At 37.7% G+C, this 26,207-nt stretch overlaps 5 protein-coding genes and 1 long non-coding RNA gene across 6 annotated transcripts; 3 read left to right on the top strand and 3 right to left on the bottom strand.

Annotated features, from left to right (window-relative positions):
* The first annotated feature begins 4,387 nt into the window (after positions 1-4,387).
* On the top strand, positions 4,388-7,886 carry LOC145903550 (uncharacterized). The gene is made up of 11 exons (XM_082991638.1): positions 4,388-4,477; positions 4,546-4,695; positions 4,764-4,937; positions 5,301-5,408; positions 5,462-5,608; positions 5,775-5,936; positions 6,102-6,281; positions 6,428-6,583; positions 6,777-6,950; positions 7,196-7,342; positions 7,503-7,886. The coding sequence occupies exons 1-11, from the start codon at positions 4,426-4,428 to the stop codon at positions 7,580-7,582; spliced, it is 1,530 nt and encodes a 509-aa protein (XP_082847764.1). The 5' UTR covers positions 4,388-4,425; the 3' UTR covers positions 7,583-7,886.
* Positions 7,887-9,026: 1,140 nt separating this feature from the next.
* On the bottom strand, positions 9,027-10,722 carry LOC145903523 (uncharacterized). Its single transcript, XM_082991607.1, has 4 exons — positions 10,272-10,722; positions 9,821-9,937; positions 9,711-9,746; positions 9,027-9,579 (listed from the first exon to the last, which is right to left on the bottom strand). Exons 1-4 carry the CDS (start codon positions 10,687-10,689, stop codon positions 9,443-9,445), a joined length of 708 nt encoding a protein of 235 aa, XP_082847733.1. The 5' UTR covers positions 10,690-10,722; the 3' UTR covers positions 9,027-9,442.
* Positions 10,723-11,872: 1,150 nt separating this feature from the next.
* On the top strand, positions 11,873-13,157 carry LOC145903577 (uncharacterized). Its single transcript, XM_082991670.1, has 4 exons — positions 11,873-11,978; positions 12,080-12,253; positions 12,499-12,645; positions 12,805-13,157. The coding sequence occupies exons 2-4, from the start codon at positions 12,131-12,133 to the stop codon at positions 12,841-12,843; spliced, it is 309 nt and encodes a 102-aa protein (XP_082847796.1). The 5' UTR covers positions 11,873-11,978; positions 12,080-12,130; the 3' UTR covers positions 12,844-13,157.
* Positions 13,158-14,335: 1,178 nt separating this feature from the next.
* Positions 14,336-16,017, bottom strand: LOC145903541 (uncharacterized). Its single transcript, XM_082991626.1, has 4 exons — positions 15,566-16,017; positions 15,115-15,231; positions 15,005-15,040; positions 14,336-14,875 (listed from the first exon to the last, which is right to left on the bottom strand). Exons 1-4 carry the CDS (start codon positions 15,981-15,983, stop codon positions 14,739-14,741), a joined length of 708 nt encoding a protein of 235 aa, XP_082847752.1. The 5' UTR covers positions 15,984-16,017; the 3' UTR covers positions 14,336-14,738.
* A 2,273-nt stretch (positions 16,018-18,290) lies between these two features.
* On the bottom strand, positions 18,291-21,134 carry LOC145903361 (uncharacterized). The gene is made up of 6 exons (XR_014402640.1): positions 21,038-21,134; positions 20,689-20,822; positions 20,363-20,496; positions 20,146-20,277; positions 19,833-19,906; positions 18,291-18,597 (listed from the first exon to the last, which is right to left on the bottom strand). It is a non-coding gene; the product is annotated as an uncharacterized LOC145903361 (long non-coding RNA).
* A 384-nt stretch (positions 21,135-21,518) lies between these two features.
* On the top strand, positions 21,519-25,036 carry LOC145902991 (uncharacterized). Its single transcript, XM_082991082.1, has 10 exons — positions 21,519-21,582; positions 21,717-21,892; positions 21,978-22,127; positions 22,847-22,946; positions 23,020-23,181; positions 23,302-23,481; positions 23,628-23,783; positions 23,979-24,152; positions 24,398-24,544; positions 24,684-25,036. Exons 1-10 carry the CDS (start codon positions 21,519-21,521, stop codon positions 24,761-24,763), a joined length of 1,389 nt encoding a protein of 462 aa, XP_082847208.1. The 3' UTR covers positions 24,764-25,036.
* Positions 25,037-26,207: the final 1,171 nt, after the last annotated feature.

Genomic DNA, 26,207 nt, shown 5'->3' with positions numbered 1-26,207 from the left:
TTGCAAGGGAGAAGAGGCTGGCTTGGGATATTACAGCAACGACAAATTGATAACTCACGACGGACAGGTTGTTTTTCCAATATTTTCGCTTCACTGGCACATTACAATGTGTCATGTGTTTTCGCCAACAGATATACGTCAGTTATACCGTTGGTGGCAGAAATGGGCGTCGCACTACTTTGTAAAAATCAACGTATAACATCATCTCACTCAAGCTCTTCCATTGCCCAAAAAATAGATTCATTAGTGCAATTCACAATGCATATAAAGAAGCTATCTTAAAGTCTTATTACGTTAATTCAATGAGCAATTGTTTTTCGTGATTTTTGTTTCCCGCGGTTACTTCGATGCCACCGCGGTAACAAATAGGTTGTGACAGAGTATAAAATTTGCACTGCATGTAGTTGCATTGTTGTTAAATTGTTTAGGTAAATAATACAAAAAAAAGCTAAAATCCAGTAACATACTGCTGCTGCCGCTTTTAGTTCCTTTGCACTACCGACTAGAAGGTTTGCCACTATTCATGTTACCTATTTATTTACTTTTTTATTCCTATTTATTTACGTGCATCGATCGGTTTACTCGATGGCTGAAGTTATCCCTATGACATATGCAACCGCGCAGTCTTGCGCAAGAACCTTGCTTTTATGGGTTTCGCGCTTCGGAAGCCAACCTTAACAAGTTACTAGGTGCCGGCAACGAGCAGGGTTGTTTTAGTCAAAACTAAGAGATTCCATACGGGACTTGCGACCGACTCCGACAACCTGGCACCGACATTCTCATGACAGGCGGACGGTTTATTGCGCAACTGTACGTTTGTTATTGTTCAAAACGACCATCACCGTACACCTTTGCAATGTCCATATGACGTGTTACATGGTTAAAAAAGGTTGGCAATAAATACACCACTTGCCCGCCTTATGCTTTAGTTGAAGACAATAACCTCTGATACTACATTCGCTAGCACCTGGTTTGCCTCCTTTTCGAAATTTAATTACAAAGCGCACATTTAATCATTTCTTCACTGACAACCTGAATTTGCAGCGATACAAACTGCCAATGGGTTTTAAGGATGGAAAAAACATTGTGTTGTCTTGTAACAGTAGAAAATCACAGCACCAACGTCTGCGTATAAACAGAAAATCTAATCCACTGACAAATACCAGTAACAACTATGTATTGTATTGGCATAAATACGAATTTATACTATTGCAACTTACACGCACAGTGATTTAGTGTTCATCAAATAACAACTGATTTTTGGTGAACTTTGAAAAGCTTTTTGGTCGAAACCATGTCAAATTATCTGTGCTTCTCTAGAAGTCCAGCTATTGTTTATAGCAGAAAACAAAGACTGTTGTGTTAATATAACAGACCCCAAGACCTGAGTTTCACTGGTATCGCACCAAAAGCATGTAGCCATCAAGCTTGATCAAGATCACTACTTCCTGACCAGTCGAACGTACGATGAACACACGGCCATGGGCCCACTGCACTGTTGTTTGAGCTACGGGAACTAAGCGTTTAATACGGTACATTATGGTCGAGGTACACTGGTGCCAAATACACAACTCGCAGACGGCCTTCACGTTTATGCAGAAGTGTTTTATTCACTTTGATGAGTAGACAAAATCGCCCCCACTGCAGACGTCTTACTTCGGCGATTTCAGCAATCACACATCGAACATGTTTATTGCAATTGTCAAATCATTTCGAAACGCTATGTTATGATGTTGCTCACTGCGAGATAATTTTCGTTTGGAGGTAGGTAGTGGGAAACGCCGGTTGTGGACACCGTGTGTGTGCGTGCACTCTGCTAATTGTTATATCTTACGGCAGTAATTCCTAACCTTTTTGTGGTTGGATGTTCAATTTCGACGCGTAAAACCACCTAGTTGAGTGTTATCAGTAAGCTAGGAAATAAAATAACGAACATTTTGAGATCATTCCTAGAGCTCCAAAAGGAATAAAAGACGATCACACCAGTATACGATCTTTGTTAAAGAAATATTAATTTCGCCTATTGGCATCTTCAGTTTCTGTCTGAAAACGGAATAGCAATAAAAAATTAAATTAATTAAATAAAAAAAAACACAACAAAAACAAAATAACTCAACAGTAGGTCCACTTTCGGGACTGCCACTACAAAAAACGATTAAAACGACATTTTGAGATCACTTACAATTGTTTAAATGCGAACTACATCCGCAAATTACGGAAACGTCCTCGCGTACCACCTGGAATGCCGCTATACCAATCACAGGTCCACGACCATGAAGTGTTGCTTAAGTGTACGACGCTATTGACGATGGTAAAAGACTAAAATCACACCCTTTTAAACCAAGCTTTATAAAATACAAACATTTGGTCAGTCATCGCTATGGTTTGTGTCAGTGATGCCAGCCGTCGCCAAATGTCACACTTGTTTTATCATCTTGGAACTGCTGTACTTTGTTGCTGCTCTATAGATCCCAGTGAGCTTTTTACAAATAGGTATTACTGCGCACGTATCTTTTGATTTTAGCGAAACAGGTATTTGACTCTACCCGGCACAGTAGGTTAATCGTTGCTGCCATGCGTTCATATATTTTTGTACATATGAGGCCTTACCGATTCTGTTGAAGCGCGTACCGCTATTAAGACCAATTTTTCATAGAATTGCGGCTCAGCCAATTAGTATTGATTAAAGTTATAATCGTCACTTGCAGCTAATTAAATGCCAGAACCTCATGATGGGCGCATCTATAAGCAAGTCTTCTACAATAAAGCGAACCACAATGCTATATTTCCTGTTATTTTAAGCGTAGGTACTGCACACATATTTTACAATGAGCAGTCACAATTTATGATTCGGATCCTTTAAGTCCTGATGGTCATAAAGAAGATTAAAACAGGTACTTGACCCCACCCGGCACAGTAGGTTAATCGTTGCTGCCATGCGTATGTGTATTTTTGTACATAGGAGGCCTTACCGATTCTATTGAAGCGCGTACCGCTATTGAGACCAATTTTTCATAGAATTGCGGCTCAGCCAATTAGTATTGATTAAAGTTAGTTAGAATCGTCACTTGCAGTCAAATAAATGCCTCGTGATGGGCGCATCCATAAGCAAGACTTCTGCAATAAAGCGAACCACGATAAATCAAGCATCGCCACAGCACTATATTTCCTGTTATTTTAAGCGTGGGTGTTGCCACAGACTACGTGTTTCAGTATATAGGAGATGGCTTGCATTAAGTTTTGGTCTCTTTGTTATGTGGCGACAAGTTTGTCAATGTAGGGTATAGTGGAGTAAATACGCAGTTCGACAATGTTACTTTTGTCAGCAGTACCTTTTTAAATGAGACGAACAGTTATTGCCTGGTTACAATGGATTTTTCCGATGGTAAGCCCACACTATACAAAGTTTACTAAACGAGCCGTGGCACATACAATGTATAGGATTGAATCTGCAGGAATCTCGACATCGGTTGATCGAAGCTTGATAATAGGAAGTTTTTTAGCTTCCGATTTTGATTCAACCACTTCCAGTATTCCAACCACCTCTGCATGTACTGTCTACATTCCGGGAGTTTGTCAATGTAGGGTATAGTGGAGTAAATACGCAGTTCGACAAGAGAGCTTTCCATTATGTGTGTGTTGTGTACGTTCTTGCTTTGGGATTCTGTTACTAGGGCAAAAGTTTTGGTATCCTTTAGTCGAATAAACCATTTGCCATACTTAACACTTCCTCTTTCAGATGTTTTTGTGAGCTTTGCCTGATCCGACACTCAACCACTTACCCCTTTCTTTTTCTCCGATGTTTATCTTTCTGCATGGGAACACTTTTCTTCTTCTTTACGGTAGTTTGGCGTCCCGAAAACCATTTAATTTTTGATGTATCAGGATTATCAATGTGTTTCTTGTTTGGGAAAATACTCATAAAATACAAAAGCAGTACAAAAACAACCAACTGGTTGTCCTGTGCAGTGCACTACGAGCATATGGGATAGAGCTTAGGTATATTTCTGTTTAGTGCAAAAAGGGTGAAACTTTTGCTCTGTGCATACTAAAGGTTGCCGACCTTTGAGATAGTCTTTGACGAGAATGTGCGCCCGTGGTGCACAGAATTATGTGTTTCCAACAACAATTTATTTGCCTTATGTGTCGTTTTGTTTCCATGTAAGTGAGCGATTCGCGACGTCGGATGTCAAACGACTGCCTACGTTGGGACTAAATATAGAGTGGCTTCTACAGAAAAGAGAGGTGGTTGTGTGCCTATGTTATTTTGCCCGTGAGTAGCAGGCAGTACTTTATTGCTTGCGATGCTGAATTAAATACTAAATTTGTGGATGTTAAGAAAAGTACGACATACCAAGTTCAACAAAAAGAATATTTTGTGTGTTTCAGTAACAATTTTAAGCAAAGTTTGTAGTAAACAAAACTATGCAATTTCTTTGGTTCTTGGTGGCCATTGGAGGTCTTGCAATTGTAAATGGTAAGTTCTTTGTCACACAAGTTTAAACTATTTTTTTCGTATATGTAATGGCATGTCTTCTATTTCAGCTCAAGTGACCTGTTACAGTTGTTCGGACAGCCGATTTCAGGGAAACCCAATAAATTCCAATGATTGCTACGACAATGTTACGTTAGTCAGCAGTGTCTTTTTAAATGAGACGAACAGTTATTGCCTGGTTACAATGGATTTTTCCGATGGTAACCCCACACTACACAAAGTTTACTAAACGAACCGTGGCACATATAATGTAGGATTGAATCTGCAGGAATCTCGACATCGGTTGATCGACGCTTGGTAAGAGGAAGTTTATTAGGTTCCGATTTTGATTCAACCACTTCCAGTATTCCAACCACCTCTGCATGTACTGTCGACATTTCGAGAGGAGTTACTACGTGTTACTATCCATGTAATGGAAAAAATTGCAATACGATCACTACGAGTAAGTTTGACCTATAAAAAATCTGCCACTTGGAAAACTACACAAGTGAAAGAAATAGGAACACAACTCACGGGTTTTCTCATAATTCTGTGTATAAATAGACTGGCCCATATTGTTATTAACACTGTCATGTTTAAAAGAAGACGTTTCGGCAAAATTTATGCCATCATCATCACGCGATTGTTGTTGCTCCATCATTATAAGGAACTGAACAGACCGAAGTCACAGAGAAATACTAAAAGAAATACTTTGCTTAAAAAAAAAGATTGCAGTAAATCAATATTTTCCTGCTAGTAGTAAAATAAAGCTAGAAACAAGAAGAAACAAATAAGATACACAACTGTTTTAATCGGTTTCGTACAGGAACTTTGGTGAACTGTCCCTCTACCTGCGTAAACGGATATTGTAACTACTTCAGAGGTACGTGTACATGCCACACAGGATACAGTGGAGCCACTTGCGCAACTAAAGGTATAACACTGGATCATGGTTGATTAATTATTGCTAATAAAAACATGTTACAGATCCAGTTACTTACCGCTCGTGCATTCAATGCAATGAGGAAGTTGATTCCAGCTGTGCGACCAAAACCACAGGCAGACAGTGCCCATTATCCAACCCAGCAAGTGAAGTGTTTTGCACAACGACCAAAACCAACATGTATGATGCAAGTAAGTATAGTTTTTCTAGCCACCTTTAAAAATCTTTTAAATTTTACTTTCACAAACAGCACTTGTTGATTTGTTTCGTTTCAATAGATATGCTCATCTTCGCTCTTACGTGCGTGATTACCCAACTAAACAAACATTTATCATTTTAAAAGTAATTTTTTTTTAGGTGGAACCATCGTTAGAAGCCGTATTAGCAAAGGATGCACATCTAACAACAAATTCCAGAATCAATGTTCATTTTCCGATCCTGCCGACCCGATTTTTTCCGGTTTTTCCGAGGAGACTTGCATCAGTACTTGTCATACCGACAACTGCAACACTGGAACACGTAATGATTTTATTTTGTGTCATAGCAACAGTGTTATTACATTTATTGATGAACTTTTAGTAATATTTATCAACGTGTTGATTTGAAATAGATGTTAATATCGTCAAAAAAGTTTCCAAACTGAACTAAGGCAACGTGTTGCTTTAATCATGACATGTTTTATAGCGAATGGAATACTGGCGAGTGGTGAAACCAAGTCGCTTTACTGCGTTCAATGCAGTGGGACGGGGCCATCAAGCACATGCTATACCGCTACGAGCCGCACTCTTTGTCCCAACACAGCGAACCAGTGTTATTCCAAGGTGGTCTACTACCAATCTGATAAGGACGATCTCAGATGCAAAGGTAATGAAAGCCTTGGGTTATAAATATCACCTTCAAAGACTTATTCAGTAATAAAGCCATTTGAATCAGAAGGGTTTTGATAAAGTAACCATATTTGTGACAAAACATAACTTTGTTGGTATCGCAATGGCAAAATTTATCTTCAGCCGATCCGAACATCAGACGTGCATCTGTCGAGAGAGGTTGTCGCCAATCAATCACTTCTGTGAAATCCTGCACCAGCACAACACTGGGAAGCACCAACGCAAAGAAAGTGACTTGTGAAGAGAGCTGCACCACCGACGGATGCAATGACCACTGGCGTAAGTGGATTTTAATCACATGATGAAAGTTTAGGAGGAAGCGATATGTTAGTCTAATACGTTCGTAAACAAACTCATACACATTTAGCTCGGTAAACACACGCGATTCGTTCACTTATGAAATAAATGAAGTGAAAGCATTTTTGACACATTTTGTGCAACATCACACAAAGATCATAAATATTTGTTTCAGCTGTTCGCAGCAAATGTATCCAGTGCAGCACAAGTCAATCAGACAAGAGATATGGTTACGACAGTTGCCTTTTCAACCCGCCTCGTGCAACCAAGTGCGAATCTCCAGCTCATGAGTTTTGTTACACATCTGAATATGGCAGGGAAGGAGATTTGCTTTCTTCAAACAAATCAGGTAAGAACATAAACTGAAGCATTGGTCAGGGTTTTAAACGGAAAAAATCATTGGTAATGTACATTTGCCTGTTTATTGGACGCAACAGATAAGCAAATGAGAAGAGGCTCATTGCTTTCGTCTAGTTTTGTCCGTATATACTTTAACTACGCACAGTTTTAAAATGTTGGTCTTTCTGAATAATTTTAATGTTCATTTAAATCTTATTAGGAATTATTTTCTACAACTATTGTCAATATTCTAAGGTTCACAGCAACGAACTGGATACACTCATGAGGTTACAAGAGGTTGTTCCTATTACAACCGCGGAAACGGCTGCAGCACAACTACCGTCAACGACGTCACGTACAACCTATGCAACCAAACGTGCAACAGCGATGGATGCAATCAAGGTACCACGAAATGGGCATTGTCAAGCTGTGGTAAACAATTGCTAGCTTAATGCACACTCAAAACGACTCCGAATGTAATATATACCAAAAATTTAGATCACAAAACATTTCGAGCATCTAAGGGTTAAATTATCTTTCTGTTGTTGTTGTTGTTGTTTAGGAAGCGGATCGACATCCCCAACTATTGCTACTACTCTGATTCTCCTGCTTCCGGCTTTGCTGCTCCACCTAATCAACTAACTTTAAATGACATTAGTCATGGTCCTTGCAGACACTCTCGCAATTCCGGGTTAAAATATTCAAATATTTCCTTATTCCTCCATTGTCATATTTTTGTACAATGCGGGTTGTTTAAGAATTGCACATCACGTATAAGGTTTTTTCTGTAATGTTAAAATGAAATATTGCGTCCAATATTACTCGCTGTTTTCGCTTTCATGTGTTATCATTACTGTACATACAACTGCAGTCTGAATTGTAAATACACTTTAACTGAGCATGACAACTTAATGGATCGACAAATACATATAACCAAGCTGTATCATTTGTGGTTTTAATAGTTGCCCTGAAACGTGCTTCATTGCCTGTTCTGGTTAGAATATTGGGATAAATGTGTCTAATGGTTCTCCTTATTTTCAACTCCCACAACATCACCCAATTGAGCACCAATGCTTTGGCAGTTGCTAGTGTCACTATTTGGTAAACTTGTCGTGTCATTTCAGGTTATTTGAACCAGTTATTGGTGATAACTTGTGGTTTGTCCGATTCTACCCAATACCCGATACGGCCCATACAAACATTGGATATATGTCGCCACCTAGTGATCATTATTATACTATTATACATCCGCTCAAAGTGACACCAGCTTGCGATCGCGATTAAGTGCACGAACATCAGCATAAATCATGATTTTGTACAACGGAATACACTAAGCAGTATTAATTACTGTGAACACCTGTTTATATGTTGACTTGTTGGCAGCAAAAATGCACTAGTTTCAGGAAATATTGTTTGCCTTTTAAGAATATAAAACGAAAATAGTGTCCTGTAATAATATCATTAAATTTTTTAACGTCATATATACTATTTGAGCATAGCTTTTGCATTTCAAGAAATCTCACGGAGGTAGGTTTACATTAACATACCTCTGGGAGACCCAGGATGTGTTCCAACTCGTGATAGTAGGTCATCACATTGATGCTGTCTTGTTGTGTCCACTTCCTTCCTCCAGTAGCCCGCCTTTCACCGTTGCTCCCTGAACTTCCAGAGCAAGGCACAGACCTTGTTGATCGGGGCGAATTGGATGGAATTTTGCTTTTGTTTCAGCATCGTACATTGGGTTGTGTTTTTTCTTCGAATCCGGGATACTTTTCTTCATTTCAATTGCTTTTAACCAAAAAAGGGCTATGTTTGCTATAAATTGTGGTTTCAAGCTATTAAATCGTGTTATTGTTGTCGAGTTGAAGTAATCGTCAACGTTGCTTTCTGATTATTCGTTTATTCACGAGCTTTTTGCAACCCACATCATAAATGAGGTACAACAACTTAGTTTTCGAATATCGACTTATTTTGGAGCCTAGAATTATAACATTTTCCATGCTTGGATAGTGTTTTTTTTAACTTTTTTTTCACAACATGCTCCGATGGCCCTTTCCTAAATCAGCATTGAATAAAGTGATGCAATATCTTGTTTTATTACCAATCCACAAAAGATCAAATTACACAAACACATTTTTGCAGGTTTAAGTGAGAAGCATTAAAGGTATATTGGAAATTGTGTAGATGTTAAATATATACTACAGCTATAGTTAACGCCCGAACCCTTTAAAAATACTGTACTCGGTATACTGCGCAGTAATATGCCTTTCTGGGTAAAGTAACATTTTATGTTCATGATATATGTAAAAATATGTAATAATAGCACAATTATACGTTCAAAATCAAGACAACTCTGTAGATTGTTTATGACCACTGTACAAGCTCGATTTCATTTTTTAGACTTATGCATGTTAATATGTACAATAATATTAATAAAAATTGCCGGGTTTTCAGTGGTTACACAAGATTGTTATTAGGTATATCGATCGCGAAAAGCACTTTTCAACCAGACTCTTTCTCGGGCTCTCTTTGTTCACTTGTTGCTGTAGGTCCCCGGAAAGTCAATTCTTTCAATTGACCGACGGCAACTATGCCTCCCTTGATTTCTGCACTTCTCAAGTTGATATATCCGAATGTGTCTGATAGTTCACAACAAGAAAAACAGAAAAACTTGCCTTAATTTAGTGCATTTATCGATAATTTAAATTGCAAATGTAGCAGATTGTCCTGCGTAGTGTCAGCAAGTGAAGGTACAAAAGTATATACTCACTTATTCCTGACGATGAACCAACTGCTGCCAGAAGTTCTGCAAACAAGAGCACTTATAAGAAAAGGAAGTTAAAGACTAATTTACATTGCCTTCAATAATTCATTGTGTACCTGGATTTACTTGAGCTCCACTTTCGACTTCAATATTCGAAATACTATTGATCGCCGCTTTGTCACCGGAAATTTTTGCATTTTCCAAACTGCACGTCATGCGTGCGTTTTGATCTCCTTCAAAAAAAAGATTGGTGGTGATCGACTGATTAGAGCAGTCACCAGCTTTAATATTTCTGTGTTTTTCATTCTGAATAAACATCGCAATGACGCTGGTTGTTAGCATTCGTTGTGTGTAATTTTGAATACGAGCAGATCGACCATAAATAGCCCTGTCATAGTTATTTTAACAAAAAATTTGCATTTTAACCCTTTTCTTGACAAAGCATGTGGGTATCAATCAAACAAAATGGGCTATGTATATTAATATACTTTTAATAAACCTTTATTTAAATACATGGAGCCAAATATTCTCTACGTCAAGATCGTTTGCAAATATGTGTCTACTTACTTAAGTTTACTGTGTTGAGATGGGGAATATTTAACTCTTTGCACACCTCCACAAATTCTTCACAAATCAGTTTATAATATTCCCCTGATTCAACCTTTTTCACCATTCGTGGTTTTTCGTCCGGGGAAAATTCAAGTGTGAAAGCTAGACTTCCCGGTCTGAAGTTGTAGGCCCTACAACCAAGACGGAAAATTGCATAACAGACTGCAGCCATAGTCCCCCCAACTGTAACAAGCTTCTTGGGGTCAAACTTTGTAAACAAATCGGTAGACAAAGGCCACAGTTGACCCTCAATATACACAGAGTATTGGCCATTTTGGATTTCAAGCTTCGCTTTGGCATCAGGAAATTTCAAAGGAATTTCAATTTTCATAGAATCGTTCGTGGCTGGAACTATTTGCATTGCATTTTCACCCATTTTGTAGCAAGAGATTTTAAACAATTTTAGCTTAAATCTGTTTTCAATAACAAATTTATTTTGTACGAAATGTTTTTCTGCAATGAGCACAATCGTATTGACCCTACTCATTTTTCACTAAACATTTGCGCACAAACGATAAGAACTTTTGTCACCTTTCTAGTAAAGGCAATTGTGAATTATTGTATCACTGGCAACCTTGATTTGCAGCTACAGCAACTATACCGGAAGCGTCTGGTTTTAAAAACTGAAATTATAATAAATCCTCACTGGTTTTCAAATGACAGTTTCCTCCAACGTGTGAATTTTAATCTGTCTTACAAGTGTAACCGTCTAGCTATAAGTGCTTTCTGCATTGCCCAAGTAAGGCTTGCATGAGGAACTTTGTACGTAATAAGTGGGATTGATATGTTACGTTGGTTTTTCAGTTCGCGCAACCCCCGCTTTGCATCACTTGTTGTAAATGACGCTGTTGTGTGGACGATGACTCAGGATGCTTTATGATGTGATGACTGTGGCAAAAACTAGTACTGTTACTTCTATGTGGAGTTTTGAAATCGCATTGTGCACAAAGTAGTCATTTGTTAGTGGTGCTGTTAACAACACGAACATATTAGCATTAAGCCGGGAGAGAAACTTTTTGTTTTAGTCTTACAAGCAAAAACAAAACACAGCGCCAACCCATCAATGCACGTTTCGGGGAAGACAAAATCCATTCCACTAACAAATGTCGGTGACAACTTGTGGCGACCGAACTGCAGTGTTTCGCCTGTGCAACAAACCGTGCCATTGCCATTTTCTTCGACATTCTTGTTGCAAGTCTGACACATGCAGCTCCCTGGAGCATCTGAAACAGCTTTTTCAACGACTTTCGGACCACGGTTTAATCGTCAACCTGCATAAGTGGGAATTTGGATACAGTTTGTTTACCATTGTCATACATGTCTTGCACTTTGTGGCGACTTTTCATTTATCGTCAAGTGTACTATATTACAGTATAAGTTTTTGCAACAGTCGTCGCATCAAAAATATCCTGAGTCATCGCCCACCCATCAGGAGCGTCAGTTGCAACAAGTGATGTAAAGCGGAGGTTGTGCGAACAGAGAAACCAACATAACACATCAATCCCACTGACTACGTCTAAAGTTCCTTATACGAGCTATACTTGGGAAATGCAGAAAGCATTTTAGGCAAAACGGCTAGTACACTTGAAGGAAACAACTCTAACAAGCTCTAAAACCAGCAGCAGACTGAAGCTAATTGATAGGCTACTTCCGACCGTTAGCTCGGTAAACACACGCGATTCGTTCACTTATGAAATATATGAAGTGAAAGCATTTTTGACACATTTTGTGCAACATCACACAAAGATCATAAATATTTGTTTCAGCTGTTCGCAGCAAATGTATCCAGTGCAGCACAAGTCAATCAGACAAGAGATATGGTTACGACAGTTGCCTTTTCAACCCGCCTCGTGCAACCAAGTGCGAATCTCCAGCTCATGAGTTTTGTTACACATCTGAATATGGCAGGGAAGGAGATTTGCTTTCTTCAAACAAATCAGGTAAGAACATAAACTGAAGCATTGGTCAGGGTTTTAAACGGAAAAAATCATTGGTATTGTGCATTTGCCCGTTTATTAGGCGCAACAGATAAGCAAATGGATGAGGCTCATTGCTTTCGTCTAGTTTTGTCCGTATATACCTTAACTACGCACAGTTTTAGAATGTTGGTCTTTCTGAATAATTTTAATGTTCTTTTTAAATCTTATTAGAACTTATTTTCTACAACTGTTGTCAATATTCTAAGGTTCACAGCAACGAACTGGATACACTCATGAGGTTACACGAGGTTGTTCCTATTATAACCGCGGAAACGGCTGCAGCACAACTACCGTCAACGACGTCAAATACAACCTATGCAGCCATACCTGCAACAGCGATGGATGCAATCAAGGTACCACGAAATGGGCATTGTCAAGCTGTGGTAAACAATTGCTAGCCTAATGCACACTCAAACGACTCCGAAAGTAATATATTCCAAAAATTGAGATCACAAAACATTTTGAGCATCTAAGGGTTAAATTATCTTTCTGTTGTTGTTGTTGTTGTTTAGGAAGCGGATCGACATCCCCAACTGCTGCCACTACTCTGATTCTCCTGCTTCCGGCTTTGCTGCTCCACCTAATCAGTTAACTTTAAATGACATTAGTCATGGTCCTTGCAGACACTCTCGTAATTCCGGGTTAAAATATTCAAATATTTCCTTATTCCACCCTTGTCATATTTTTGTAAAATGCGGGTTTTTTAAAAATTGCACATCACGTACAAGGTTTTTTCTGTAATGTAAAAATGAAATATTGCGTCCAATATTACTCGCTGTTTTCGCTTTCATGTGTTATCATTACTGTACATACAACTGCAGTCTGATTTGTAAATACACTTTAACTGAGCATGACAACTTAATGGATCGACAAATAAATATAACCAAGCTGTATCATTTGTGGTTTTAATAGTTGCCCTGAAACGTGCTTCATTGCCTGTTCTGGTTAGAATATTGGGATAAATGTGTCTGATGGTTCTCCTTATTTTCAACTCCCACAACATCACCCGATTGAGCACCAATGCTTTGGCAGTTGCTAGTGTCACTATTTGGTAAACTTGTCGTGTCATTTCAGGTTATTTGAACCAGTTATTGGTGATGTCTTGTGATTTGTCCGATTCTACCAAATACCCGATACGGCCCATACAAACATTGGATATATGTCGCCATCTAGTGATGATTATTATACTATTATACATCCGCTCAAAGTGACACCAGCTTGCGATCGCGATTAAGTGCACGAACATCAGCATAAATCATGATTTTGTACAACGGAATACACTAAGCAGTATTAATTACTGTGAACACCTGTTTATATGTTGACTTGTTGGCAGCAAAAATGCACTAGTTTCAGGAAATATAGTTTGCCTTTTAAGAATATAAAACGAAAATAGTGTCCTGTAATAATATCATCAAATTTTTTAACGTCATATGCTGTTTACGCATAGCTTTTGCATTTCAAGAAATCTCACGGAGGTAGGTTTACATTAACATACCTCTGGGAGACCCAGGATGTGTTCCGACTCGTGATAGTAGGTCATCACATTGATGCTGTCTTGTTGTGTCCACTTCCTTCCTCCAGTAGCCCGCCTTTCACCGTTGCTCCCTGAACTTCCAGAGCAAGGCACAGACCTTGTTGATCGGGGCGAATTGGATGGAATTTTGCTTCTGTTTCAGCATCGTACATTGGGTTGTGTTTTTTCTTCGAATCCGGGATGCTTTTCTTCATTTCAATTGCTTTCAACCAAAAAAGGGCTATGTTTGCTATAAATTGTGGTTTCAAGCTATTAAATCGTGTTATTGTTGTCGAGTTGAAGTAATCGTCAACGTTGCTTACTGATTATTTGTTTATTCACGACCTTTTTGCAACCCACGTCATAAATGAGGTACAACAACTTAGTTTTCGAATATCGACTTATTTTGGAGCCTAGAATTATAAGATTTTCTATGCTTGGATAGTGTTTTTTTTTACTTTTTTTTCACAACATGCTCCGATGGCCCTTTCCTAAATCAGCATTGAATAAAGTGATGCAATATCTTGTTTTATTACCAATCTACAAAAGATCAAATTACACAAACACATTTTTGCAGGCTTAAGTGAGAAGCATTAAAGGTAGATTGGAAATTGTGTAGATGTTAAATATACATTACAGCTATAGTTAACGCCCGAACCCTTTAAAAATACTGTACTCGGTATACTGCGCAGTAATATGCCTTTCTGGGTAAAGTAACATTTTATGTCCATGATATATGTAAAAATATGTAATAATAGCACAATTATACGTTCAAAATCAAGACAACTCTGTAGATTGTTTATGACCACTGTACAAGCTCGATTTCATTTTTTAGACTTATGCATGTTGATATATACAATAATATTAATAAAAATTGCCGGGTTTTCGGTGGTTACACAAGATTGTTATTGTATCGATCGCGAAAAGCACTTTTCAACCAGACTCTTTCTTGGGCTCTTTTTGTTCACTTGTTGCTGTAGGTGCCCGGAAAGTCACTTCTTGCAATTTACCGACGGCAACTACGCCTCCCTTGATTTCTGCACCTCTCAAGTTGATATATCCGGATGTGTCTGATAGTTCACAACAAGACAAACAGAAAAACTTGCCTTAATTTAGTGCATTTATCGATAATTTAAATTGCAAATGTAGCAGATTGTTTACGCATGTCAGGAAGTGATGATACAAAAGTCTATACTCACTTTTTCCTGACGATGAACCAGCTGCTGCCATAAGTTCTGCAAACAAGAGCACTCATAAGAAAAAGAAGTTAAAGACTAATTTACACTGCCTTCAATAATTGATTGTGTACCTGGATTTACTTGAGCTCCACTTTCGATTTCAATTTTCGAAAAACTATTGATCGCCACTTTGCCATCGGAAATTTTTGCATTTTCCAAATTGTGCGTCATGCGTGCGTTTTGATCTCCTTCAAAAAAAAGGTTGGTGGTAATCGACTGATTAGAGCAGTCACCAGTTTCAATATTTCTGTGTTTTTCATTCTGAATAAACATCGCACTGACGCTGGTTGTTAGCATTCGTTGTGTGTCATTTTAAATACGAGCAGATCGTCCATAAATAGCCCTGTCATAGTTATTTTTCCAAAAAATTTGCATTTTAAACCTTTTCTTGACAAAGCATGTGGGTATCAATTAAACAAAATGGGCTATGTATATTAATTTACTTTTGATAAACCTTTATTTAAATACATGGAGCCAAATATTCTCTACGTCAAGATGGTTTGCAAATATGTGTCTACTTACTTAAGTTTACTGTGTTGAGATGGTGAATATTTAACTCTTTGCACACCTCCTCATATTCTTCACAAATCCATTTGCAATATTCCCCCGATTCAACCTTTTTCACCATTTGTGGTTCTTCGTCCGGGGAAAATTCAAGTGTAAAAGCTAGACTTCCCGGTCTGAAGTTGTAGGCCCTAGAACCAAGCCGGAAAATTGCATAACAGACTGCAGCCACAGTCCCACCAGCCAAAACAAGCTTCTTGGGGTCAAACTTTGCAAACAAATCGGTGGACAAAGGCCACAGTTGACCCTCCATATACACAGAGTATTGGCCATTTTGGATTTCAAGCTTCGCTTTGGCATCAGAAAATTTTAAAGGAATTTCAATTTTCACAGAAACGTTTGTGGCTGGAACTATTTCCATTGCATTTTCATCCATTTTGTAGCAAGAACTTTTAAAACAATTGCACCTTAAATCTGTTATGATTCAGAAATTAGTAAAATTTGTACTTTTTTTCGGTACAGGTTTAATAACTTCGTTACAGGTTTAATATTCTCAAAATTTAAAAGGCTAATCATGACAAAAAGTAAATAAAAGAATTCGCTCTTGTTTTTGTGAGTCATTTGTGTCATTAAAAGTAGACTTAATTTGTGTCTGAAACTGACGAAGTCGTTTTTTACATGATGTTTATCTGATGAGCACAATCGTATTGACCCCTAATAATTTACTAAACAGTTATGCACAAACGACAATAACGTTTGCCACTTTTCGAAATTTATTTACCAAGCGCACAGAAGTGAATCATTTCATTACTGACAACCTGAATTTGCAGCGATACAAACTGGGGTTTTAAGGATGGAAAAACATTGTGTTGTCTTGTAACAGGAAAAAATCACTGCACCAGCGTCTGCGTATAAACAGCAAATCTAATCCTGACAAATATCGGTAACAACCTTGTATTGTTTGCTAATAAACCTGCTTAGCTCAATTCAATGCTCAGCCTTCTCGATTAAATAATATTCTGTATAGTGTTTTATTACCTCACTTATACGCATTTCCTGTCAAGTCTCTTCTATTTCTGCTTAACGTATAATGTCAATGCAGGATAAATTGCTCTCGGTCCATAAATTACGGTTTATCACCTTGCGTATTGACGTATTTCCGATCAAGGCTGTTTTATTTTGGCTTTACAAGTCAATATAGCAGAGCTTGCTATGGGTCTATCTCAGACAAAATTGAATTGTTTGCCCAATCACGTTTCAGTTTGGTTATTATGTTAAAAGTAAAGTTTTCTTGTATAACACAAATTTTGTAAGAACCTTTCGCCTGACTATACTAGCAGCTAGACCAGACTCAGTAACCAACTACACCCTCTGCAGCTCAATAATCATTATGGTTCCTTTGCTTCATGTGTTGTATAACTGTAGTGAAAATACCTGCGATCACAGTTTCCACAGCACAATGTTATATTTTATTAACAGTTCCACTATTTTATTATTCATTTTTTCACGTTTCTTCTTTCCGCCTTCTTATCGCGTGACACTGATGTGCCAATGACCGTCGCCAAAACAACGCCTTTCCTGGTTGGTTTTCGAGTGGCAATTGGGATATAAGCCACACTAAACAGGGATTCTAAAGACGCCCCTCGGCTGTTTGTTTACCAATTGTATGTCGATATTTTAAGTTTTTGGATGTCGATGTTAGAAGTTTCATCGGTAGGAGCGAACTCATGGCGAATGTGCACTGAGAAACCAGTTGGTGAGGTAATAAGGTAAAACTTCTCATCCTGTTACTTTCACGTACCATTTTATCCCGAGCTATTCGAACCTAAAAACACACTTTTAGCCGAGCCTAGTTCGAATTTGCAGTGAAGCTAGCTGCGATTTCGACGGTTTTTAGTTGTCCGGCCTGCCGAGGTTTCGCCCAAACCAACAAGTCAACAACTCACAACGCAGATGGTGAACACCTTCCATTAAAAGCCGACACCAAGCAAGTCACGGGCATCCGTGCAGGAAATTATTCGGGTGAACACTTAAAATCGGCCTTGACTTTATCAAGAGCACCGGTGGCCAATTCTGTTACAAGAAAATGTTGTTGTTCATTGGTGCGGGTTCCGCGCCTCCACGTTCTCCCCCATTCCACTGTTTACCAAAACAAATGTACAAAAGTGGACGTAAAACGATATCACCATTTTCGGAGTGGAGCCCTTGTCATCGCCAGGTTGTGATCGCGAAAAGCGGGGAATGTATCAAGAGTGAAACGCATTTCGCGTGTGCCAAACTGAAGACCACATTTTCCATTCAGTGAAGTGTCATGCTGTTTTTGACCATATATGGGTGTGAAGCTGGACATAACACTCAATCGTTACGTGATTTCATGTTCCCACTTTATATCCCACGTTGTAAATCAAAAACGTGGAGTTTACCAACCCGAGGGGTGGTCCCATAATTCCAAGCTACGATGGATAATTCCACCGTAGCTTGGATTTATGGAATAAATAGGGTTGGGGTGGAAAACTCCACGCTTGAGGATTAACACCTTCAGCGGTGGTAATTTCCACCACTAATCTGCGTTTACCCACCCACTGCAACCTACATATTTTACTGTTACACCCTTGCGTGGTCTTTTTCACTCCTACAAAACTGCACAAATGTAGCAATGCAAATGTATTACAGAACAAGAAATGAAAGAAACAATCACTGTAAATGAAATATTTATTCAAAATTAGACTCTTTATTGGTCAAGTTTTATAAAAATGTTGATAGCCAGCATATTTATCAGAAGCAATGTTTCTTGCACAAAACAGAAATGTTATAATAGTGGTTACAAATCTCAAAAAAGAAAAAAGTGGTAATTAGATTGCATCATACTGTGGCAGCAAGAAGGTAAAGTTTTAGGAAAACAAAGATCAGTGATCAGCACATTCAAAGCATAAGAGAGTTCACAATACATATATTGTCACCTTTACAAAATATTTCTATTTTGAAGGAGGTGTTTGCATTACATGATGACTTTACAACAGTCTGATAAGGTGTTGTTATTTCGCTTCAACCTGCAAAATTAAATAGGATTTATATATAAACTAACAATATTTGGAAACGAAAAATCACAACTATACAGGCCGCATCTCACAATTAAATCCTAAAAATTGAGTTTTACAAGTCATTTGTCATTGTGCACCTGGTTACAGTTTCTCTTGTTTGCCAAAAACAATTGCCGGGTCTGATGACTCATAGAGGGGGACTACTATTGCTAAACAGAAAAAAAATTGATTGCAGCTGCATTAAGACAGCACATTGGGGCGTTTTGCAAAGGCTAACTGCTAAATTGTCAGTCCTAGGGGGTGCACAAACAGCCCCGGTGGGGCCCCAAGACAATTACAAGACATCTAATTCTTAATGAATTGTGTAGAGGAGGGTTGGTGGCTTCACTTAATCGCAAATGGAGGGCACTTTCTGTGATTCATTTTTTCACAAAACAAACCTACACTTTTTTCTGCTTTTTTGGCCAAAATAATGGCCAACAGAGGGTCAAAATGCCCCCGGGGGAGCAGTTAAAGTAGTTATTTCAATTATAAGTTACCAGAATTCATAGGCAAGGGTCGGCACTAACAGAAAATCACAAATTGAACATACTTTCTGTGATTCATTTTTTCACAAAATCAACCTCAATATTTGGGTAGTTTTTCAGCTACATGTTCAACAGCACCCTAGCTACCAATTTACTGCCTGACTAATAACCCTGAAAACCATAGTAAAACTGCCCCAAACACGCTGAAAATCGCCCTGGCAACAGCCTGTTCATCTGCGCTCATTCAACCAAAACACTGGCGCCCATGCATGACCCATTGCATTGTTACACATAATTTTACTCTGTTACGCAGGAGTTCGAGAAGGGCATTTCCCAACCGGGAAAGTCTTTTCCATAGAAATACAGAGATGCGGCCTACAGTTAAAAGTTGGGTGCAGTGCATTATTTTAGGAAATTAGTAGGAGTTACAAATATTTTTTATAAGCAGGCACTTTATGTCTATTTCACCAACATTAACAAAAACTATGTCAAGCAAGTGCATGACAATATTTTCTAAGGGAGCAGATTATAACAAAGCTGGGAAACAACAAAATCAAAATGGCTCACAAATGACTACACTCTAGTTTGATGGTAGTAATTTTTGCTGTTTTTTGTAAAAGCTTTCCGGACCAATTTGGGTTGCTTAAGGAAAGAATAAGAAACATAATTTTAATGTACAACAGATCAAAATAACACAAAAAATATGCTTTAACTAACCTCACTGTTAATATGCATGAAGGAAGTTTATCATCCAACAAAACTGACAATTGCTTTATTATTCCATACAGCTCCTACAAAATACAGACAAATAAGTTAAACAAACCTTACGTAGAGTATCAAAATTGGCATGAAGAAGAAGCAAACTTTTTGGTTGAGCAACTTTTTCAGCCTGTCATAAACCATTTATCGATATTTTTAATAAAATTGACAATAACAAACCCAATAACATTTTTGCTCCTGAAGTGCAAAGATTTAAGAACTAGGTACAATTTAGTATATAAACACAACAAAGAATAATAAAATGACTTACAACAAAAGAAAACTAAAGGACTGAAGATGTTTATCTTATCTGTGTCATCAACTGTTAATCGGGCATATACGACATTTTTATGAATGCTATGATCATCCATGGACCCAAAGTAAAAGGATTAGGATCTGAAACCTGAAGAAAATCAAACAACCATGGCATTAATATGAAATAAAATCAGACTAAAAAATGTTGTCAAATCAAAGGCATGTGTCTTCACCTGTTAAGAGGTTGTCTGGTTTTTTCAAAAGAGTGCACAATTTTTTTTCATTGCCATGACTTTAATTGTTTGCATGTCCGTCACAGGTCACACCAGACTGTGGCCTGGTGAGGTATGTTTGTGCACAGAATAAGCTGAAGACAAGAGATGAAGGTTAACTTAAAAACAAAATTATAGGTCAGCACAGTATGTCAGTCGCTGGACGCTGGTTACAGTTCGAAAATATTTCAATATTTTCAAATATTTATACATATATGATTCGACATTGAATTGACTAAGCTTCTTTGAGCACTGTCAACCAATTTAACATTTGTGCTTGCTGCTACCTTTTATTTTATTTTTATTGGCAGTGCATAGAAGTAAAGCTGGTGATTGACATCACAGTTGGTAACTTAATTGCTTGCTGGTCTGAATCTAGGTTGTTTTGTCCGACATGGTCATTTATCTTCATGTTCTGAAACTGTTCAGTTATCACACTTTTAACTCTTTCTTAAGAATGTTTTTTATACCAGTATTTAAAGAATTGTTAGTACATTAAAGAAGCATAAGGATTAACACTTCAATGTCTGAATCTGTGGAAGTTGTTGTTTAATACACAAACTGGGGTATAACACACAACCGCATAAAAATGGTATCATTTGACGTGGGTTGCAAAACTAATACATAATTACCTACCTTAAATTTTAACAAGCAGCTTTCCTTCCAAAACGCATCGTTCACTAAATAAACTCTAACAGCAAGTCAACTTTAGCCAAGTATTTTTCTTCCAAATTGACGGGAAATCACTAGAACCCAGTCTCTGTGTTAAAACCAACTCCAGATTTACGTCACAATTGTGCGTCACTATCGTGCGTGTTGCCTCACAAACGACATTGTTTGCATTCTTACAGCAGGCTTTACCAGGACTGATGAAAACCATGTGATGTCGCATAGATCTTAGTATTATTAAGTTTTGTACGATATCCGAGACGTTTAAGTGTATCTAACGGCATTGTTCCAACGAGGTATAAAACTGTAAAAACTTCTTGTTAATTATAATTGTGTGTAAAAACTTGCTTTAGTAGCCATCAAGAAGAATTACATTGCTAGTTCATCCATTTCATTTATACCACCGTTTTTTTTTCAGTGGTACGACTCCAAGCAAAAGGCTGAAAATATGCTAAACCAGTTCAAAAAATCATTTGCATTAACTTTTAAGACCTCCTCTGTTAAATCATATGGTGAGTTAAGTTCCAAATTCTTTTCTTTCTGTCCAACTATTTTTATTCAACTAATGCTGGTAAATTTGAATAGACAACTAATTTTCAACATGATGCTTTTTGTTATTTTGTATCAAAAAAATAACCGTTTTTAGACTTGCATAAAAGCTCAGTGCACTGGAATGATGCAGGCATTCCTTACATTATTGCCCATTCGGATTGCTATGAGTCACTTTGGGACATTGACAGAAGTCAACTGGATGCTAACAAAATGTGTCAGTTTAAAGTCACACTGTCTGAAGTTCTGGTATTTTCTAAGTTTGAAAACATGGTAAGTTGTTGTTTGTCATGACACAAAAAGTACACATTATGTTTACTAGATAAGTTTGGGTATGTAATTTTTACAAATAACTTAGACCAAGAGAGCCAAGTACCATGTTGAGAAGACAAGTAAAGCAATTCGAGAAAGTCTTAAAATGCAGGGCACTGGTTTAATACAGAAAACGAGATATTTAGTTAAGTTTGTGAAGACTGAATTCAATCCAAAAAATGAATTGAATGAAGTGGTTAGTAAAGTTGTTTGTTCTTGAAAAGTGTATATATATCTATTTACGTCAAGCAGAGTGACATGCAAGCCACACAGGCAGATACTGAGGAAAACATACAGGTAGTTCAGTATTGAGTGGTATAGTTGTTGGTTATAAAATGAAAACAATTTTACAGTGGGCCTGTTCAATGGATCAAGCAAATATGTTAGTCAAGAAATTTGAAGTTTCAACATTAACAAAATACATTTCCTTGTCAAACAAATCATTTGTTATATATAAATTTTACTTTGTTGCTTTTCAGAGTGTTTCAATTGTTGTGTCCTTTAATTTAAAATATTTGACATTTTATTGTTTTCAAAGACAATTCCAAAAGTCACATACATTGGGACAGCTCATTTACCCCCTACATTATTGAACAAAGGAAAATTTTGGAATGTCAACATGCAAAAGATCGCAACAAGTTGAAAAATCAAAGGCGTCAGACCTCTATTCCTAAGCAGGTATAAGATTGCTATGAACACAGAACAATATAATATTTTAAATGATTCTAAATTTAAAAGTTGCAAGATCACCCGAATCCTTGCAAAAGGCGCTTGTATATTCAAGGAACAAAGAAAAAGAACTGTGGTGCATTAATTTTTATCAGAAAAATTGCGAAGTTTCCACAGTTTAAGGTAACTCTTTGATTATTTAAAAGTATAAATATAATATTGGTAAACAAAGCAATTACATTTTAGATACCGTCAAAGTGTGTGAGTAAAATGAACACTGCAAGTACCATTATTAAAGAATTGCTAGAAAATAACGATGGGCATTTAGTGAAGGAACAAGCTTACAGTATTCGCTTTCCCACAAATAAGGATCATGCAGGCCATACAAACATTTATCATTTTAAAAGTAATTTTTTTAGGTGGAACCATCGTTAGAAGCCATATTAGCAAAGGATGCACAACTACCAACAAATTCCAGAATCAATGTTCATTTTCCGATCCTGCCGACCCGATTTTTTCCGGTTTTTCCGAGGAGACTTGCATCAGTACCTGTCATACTGACAACTGCAACACTGGAACACGTAATGATTTTATTTTGTGTCATAGCAACAGTGTTATTACATTTATTAATCAACGTTTTCTTTAAAAAAATAGATGTTAATATCGTCAAAAAAGTGCTTAAATTATGACATGTTTCATAGCGAATGGAATACTGACAAGTGGTCAAACCAAGTCGCTTTACTGCGTTCAATGCAGTGGGACGGGGCCATCCAGCACATGCTATACCGCTACGAGCCGCACTCTTTGTCCCAACACAGCTAACCAGTGCTATTCCAAGGTGGTCTACTACCAATCTGATAGGGACGATCTCAGATACAAAGGTAATGAAATGCTTGGGTTATAAATATCACCTTCAAAGACTTATTCAGTAATAAAGCCATTTGAATCAGAAGGGATTTGATAAAGTAACCATATTTGTGACATAACATAACTTTGTTGGTATCGCAATGGCAACATTTATCTTCAGCCGATCCGAACATCAGACGTGCATCAGTCGAGAGAGGTTGTCGCCAATCAAGCACTTCTGTGAAATCCTGCACCAGTACAACACTGGGAAGCACCAACGCAAAGAAAGTGACTTGTGAAGAAAGCTGTACCACCGACGGATGCAATGACCACTGGCGTAAGTGAATTTTATTCACATGATGTAAGTTTAGGAAGAAGCGATATGTTAGTCTAATACGTTCGTAAACTAACTCATACACATTTAGCTCGGTAAACACACGCGATTCGTTCACTTATATGAAATATATGAAGTGAAAGCATTTTTGACACATTTTGTGCAACATCACACAAAGATCATAAATATTTGTTTCAGCTGTTCGCAGCAAATGTATCCAGTGCAGCACAAGTCAATCAGACAAGAGATATGGTTACGACAGTTGCCTTTTCAACCCGCCTCGTGCAACCAAGTGCGAATCTCCAGCTCATGAGTTTTGTTACACATCTGAATATGGCAGGGAAGGAGATTTGCTTTCTTCAAACAAATCAGGTAAGAACATAAACTGAAGCATTGGTCAGGGTTTTAAACGGAAAAAATCATTGGTATTGTACATTTGCCTGTTTATTGGACGCAACAGATAAGCAAATGAGAAGAGGCTCATTGCTTTCGTCTAGTTTTGTCCGTATATACTTTAACTACGCACAGTTTTAGAATGTTGGTCTTTCTGAATAATTTTAATGTTCATTTAAATCTTATTAGGAATTATTTTCTACAACTATTGTCAATATTCTAAGGTTCACAGCAACGAACTGGATACACTCATGAGGTTACACGAGGTTGTTCCTATTATAACCGCGGAAACGGCTGCAGCACAACTACCGTCAACGACGTCACGTACAACCTATGCAACCATACCTGCAACAGCGATGGATGCAATCAAGGTATTGTCAAGCTGTGGTAAACAATTGCTAACTTAATGCACACTCAAACGACTCCGAATGTAATATATTCCAAAAATTGAGATCACAAAACATTTTGAGCATCTAAGGGTTAAATTATCTTTCTGTTGTTGTTGTTTAGGAAGCGGATCGACATCCCCAACTATTGCTACTACTCTGATTCTCCTGCTTCCGGCTTTGCTGCTCCACCTAATCAACTAACTTTAAATGACATTAGTCATGGTCCTTGCAGACACTCTCGCAATTCCGGGTTAAAATATTCAAATATTTCCTTATTCCTCCATTGTCATATTTTTGTACAATGCGGGTTGTTTAAGAATTGCACATCACGTATAAGGTTTTTTCTGTAATGTTAAAATGAAATATTGCGTCCAATATTACTCGCTGTTTTCGCTTTCATGTGTTATCATTACTGTACATACAACTGCAGTCTGAATTGTAAATACACTTTAACTGAGCATGACAACTTAATGGATCGACAAATACATATAACCAAGCTGTATCATTTGTGGTTTTAATAGTTGCCCTGAAACGTGCTTCATTGCCTGTTCTGGTTAGAATATTGGGATAAATGTGTCTAATGGTTCTCCTTATTTTCAACTCCCACAACATCACCCAATTGAGCACCAATGCTTTGGCAGTTGCTAGTGTCACTATTTGGTAAACTTGTCGTGTCATTTCAGGTTATTTGAACCAGTTATTGGTGATAACTTGTGGTTTGTCCGATTCTACCCAATACCCGATACGGCCCATACAAACATTGGATATATGTCGCCACCTAGTGATCATTATTATACTATTATACATCCGCTCAAAGTGACACCAGCTTGCGATCGCGATTAAGTGCACGAACATCAGCATAAATCATGATTTTGTACAACGGAATACACTAAGCAGTATTAATTACTGTGAACACCTGTTTATATGTTGACTTGTTGGCAGCAAAAATGCACTAGTTTCAGGAAATATTGTTTGCCTTTTAAGAATATAAAACGAAAATAGTGTCCTGTAATAATATCATTAAATTTTTTAACGTCATATATACTATTTGAGCATAGCTTTTGCATTTCAAGAAATCTCACGGAGGTAGGTTTACATTAACATACCTCTGGGAGACCCAGGATGTGTTCCAACTCGTGATAGTAGGTCATCACATTGATGCTGTCTTGTTGTGTCCACTTCCTTCCTCCAGTAGCCCGCCTTTCACCGTTGCTCCCTGAACTTCCAGAGCAAGGCACAGACCTTGTTGATCGGGGCGAATTGGATGGAATTTTGCTTCTGTTTCAGCATCGTACATTGGGTTGTGTTTTTTCTTCGAATCCGGGATACTTTTCTTCATTTCAATTGCTTTTAACCAAAAAAGGGCTATGTTTGCTATAAATTGTGGTTTCAAGCTATTAAATCGTGTTATTGTTGTCGAGTTGAAGTAATCGTCAACGTTGCTTTCTGATTATTCGTTTATTCACGAGCTTTTTGCAACCCACATCATAAATGAGGTACAACAACTTAGTTTTCGAATATCGACTTATTTTGGAGCCTAGAATTATAACATTTTCCATGCTTGGATAGTGTTTTTTTTAACTTTTTTTTCACAACATGCTCCGATGGCCCTTTCCTAAATCAGCATTGAATAAAGTGATGCAAT

This window comes from Ascidia mentula, chromosome 5, assembly GCF_947561715.1.
Source record: "Ascidia mentula chromosome 5, kaAscMent1.1, whole genome shotgun sequence".
NCBI lineage: Eukaryota > Metazoa > Chordata > Ascidiacea > Phlebobranchia > Ascidiidae > Ascidia > Ascidia mentula.
This window is presented reverse-complemented; position numbering and strand designations above follow the sequence as displayed.

What these genes read in the sequence shown, in the direction of transcription:
- LOC145903523 (XM_082991607.1), bottom strand. Translation starts at nt 10,689, where the DNA reads ATGGGTGAAAATGCAATGCAAATAGTTCCAGCCACGAACGATTCTATG. An exon ending in TCTCAACACAGTAAACTTAA is followed by an intron (nt 9,938 to 10,271) that starts GTAAGTAGACAC and finishes TTTTTTTTGAAG; the next exon opens with GAGATCAAAACGCACGCATG. An exon ending in TGGAGCTCAAGTAAATCCAG is followed by an intron (nt 9,747 to 9,820) that starts GTACACAATGAA and finishes TCTTGTTTGCAG; the next exon opens with AACTTCTGGCAGCAGTTGGT.
- LOC145903577 (XM_082991670.1), top strand. Translation starts at nt 12,131, where the DNA reads ATGGTTACGACAGTTGCCTTTTCAACCCGCCTCGTGCAACCAAGTGCG. An exon ending in GCTTTCTTCAAACAAATCAG is followed by an intron (nt 12,254 to 12,498) that starts GTAAGAACATAA and finishes CAATATTCTAAG; the next exon opens with GTTCACAGCAACGAACTGGA. An exon ending in CAGCGATGGATGCAATCAAG is followed by an intron (nt 12,646 to 12,804) that starts GTACCACGAAAT and finishes GTTGTTGTTTAG; the next exon opens with GAAGCGGATCGACATCCCCA.
- LOC145903541 (XM_082991626.1), bottom strand. Translation starts at nt 15,983, where the DNA reads ATGGATGAAAATGCAATGGAAATAGTTCCAGCCACAAACGTTTCTGTG. An exon ending in TGGAGCTCAAGTAAATCCAG is followed by an intron (nt 15,041 to 15,114) that starts GTACACAATCAA and finishes TCTTGTTTGCAG; the next exon opens with AACTTATGGCAGCAGCTGGT. An exon ending in TGGTTCATCGTCAGGAAAAA is followed by an intron (nt 14,876 to 15,004) that starts GTGAGTATAGAC and finishes GTGAACTATCAG; the next exon opens with ACACATCCGGATATATCAAC.
- LOC145902991 (XM_082991082.1), top strand. Translation starts at nt 21,519, where the DNA reads ATGCTAAACCAGTTCAAAAAATCATTTGCATTAACTTTTAAGACCTCC. An exon ending in CTCCTCTGTTAAATCATATG is followed by an intron (nt 21,583 to 21,716) that starts GTGAGTTAAGTT and finishes AACCGTTTTTAG; the next exon opens with ACTTGCATAAAAGCTCAGTG. An exon ending in TTTCTAAGTTTGAAAACATG is followed by an intron (nt 21,893 to 21,977) that starts GTAAGTTGTTGT and finishes CAAATAACTTAG; the next exon opens with ACCAAGAGAGCCAAGTACCA.
- LOC145903550 (XM_082991638.1), top strand. Translation starts at nt 4,426, where the DNA reads ATGCAATTTCTTTGGTTCTTGGTGGCCATTGGAGGTCTTGCAATTGTA. An exon ending in TACAATGGATTTTTCCGATG is followed by an intron (nt 4,696 to 4,763) that starts GTAACCCCACAC and finishes TTGAATCTGCAG; the next exon opens with GAATCTCGACATCGGTTGAT. An exon ending in CGGATGCAATGACCACTGGC is followed by an intron (nt 6,584 to 6,776) that starts GTAAGTGGATTT and finishes TATTTGTTTCAG; the next exon opens with CTGTTCGCAGCAAATGTATC.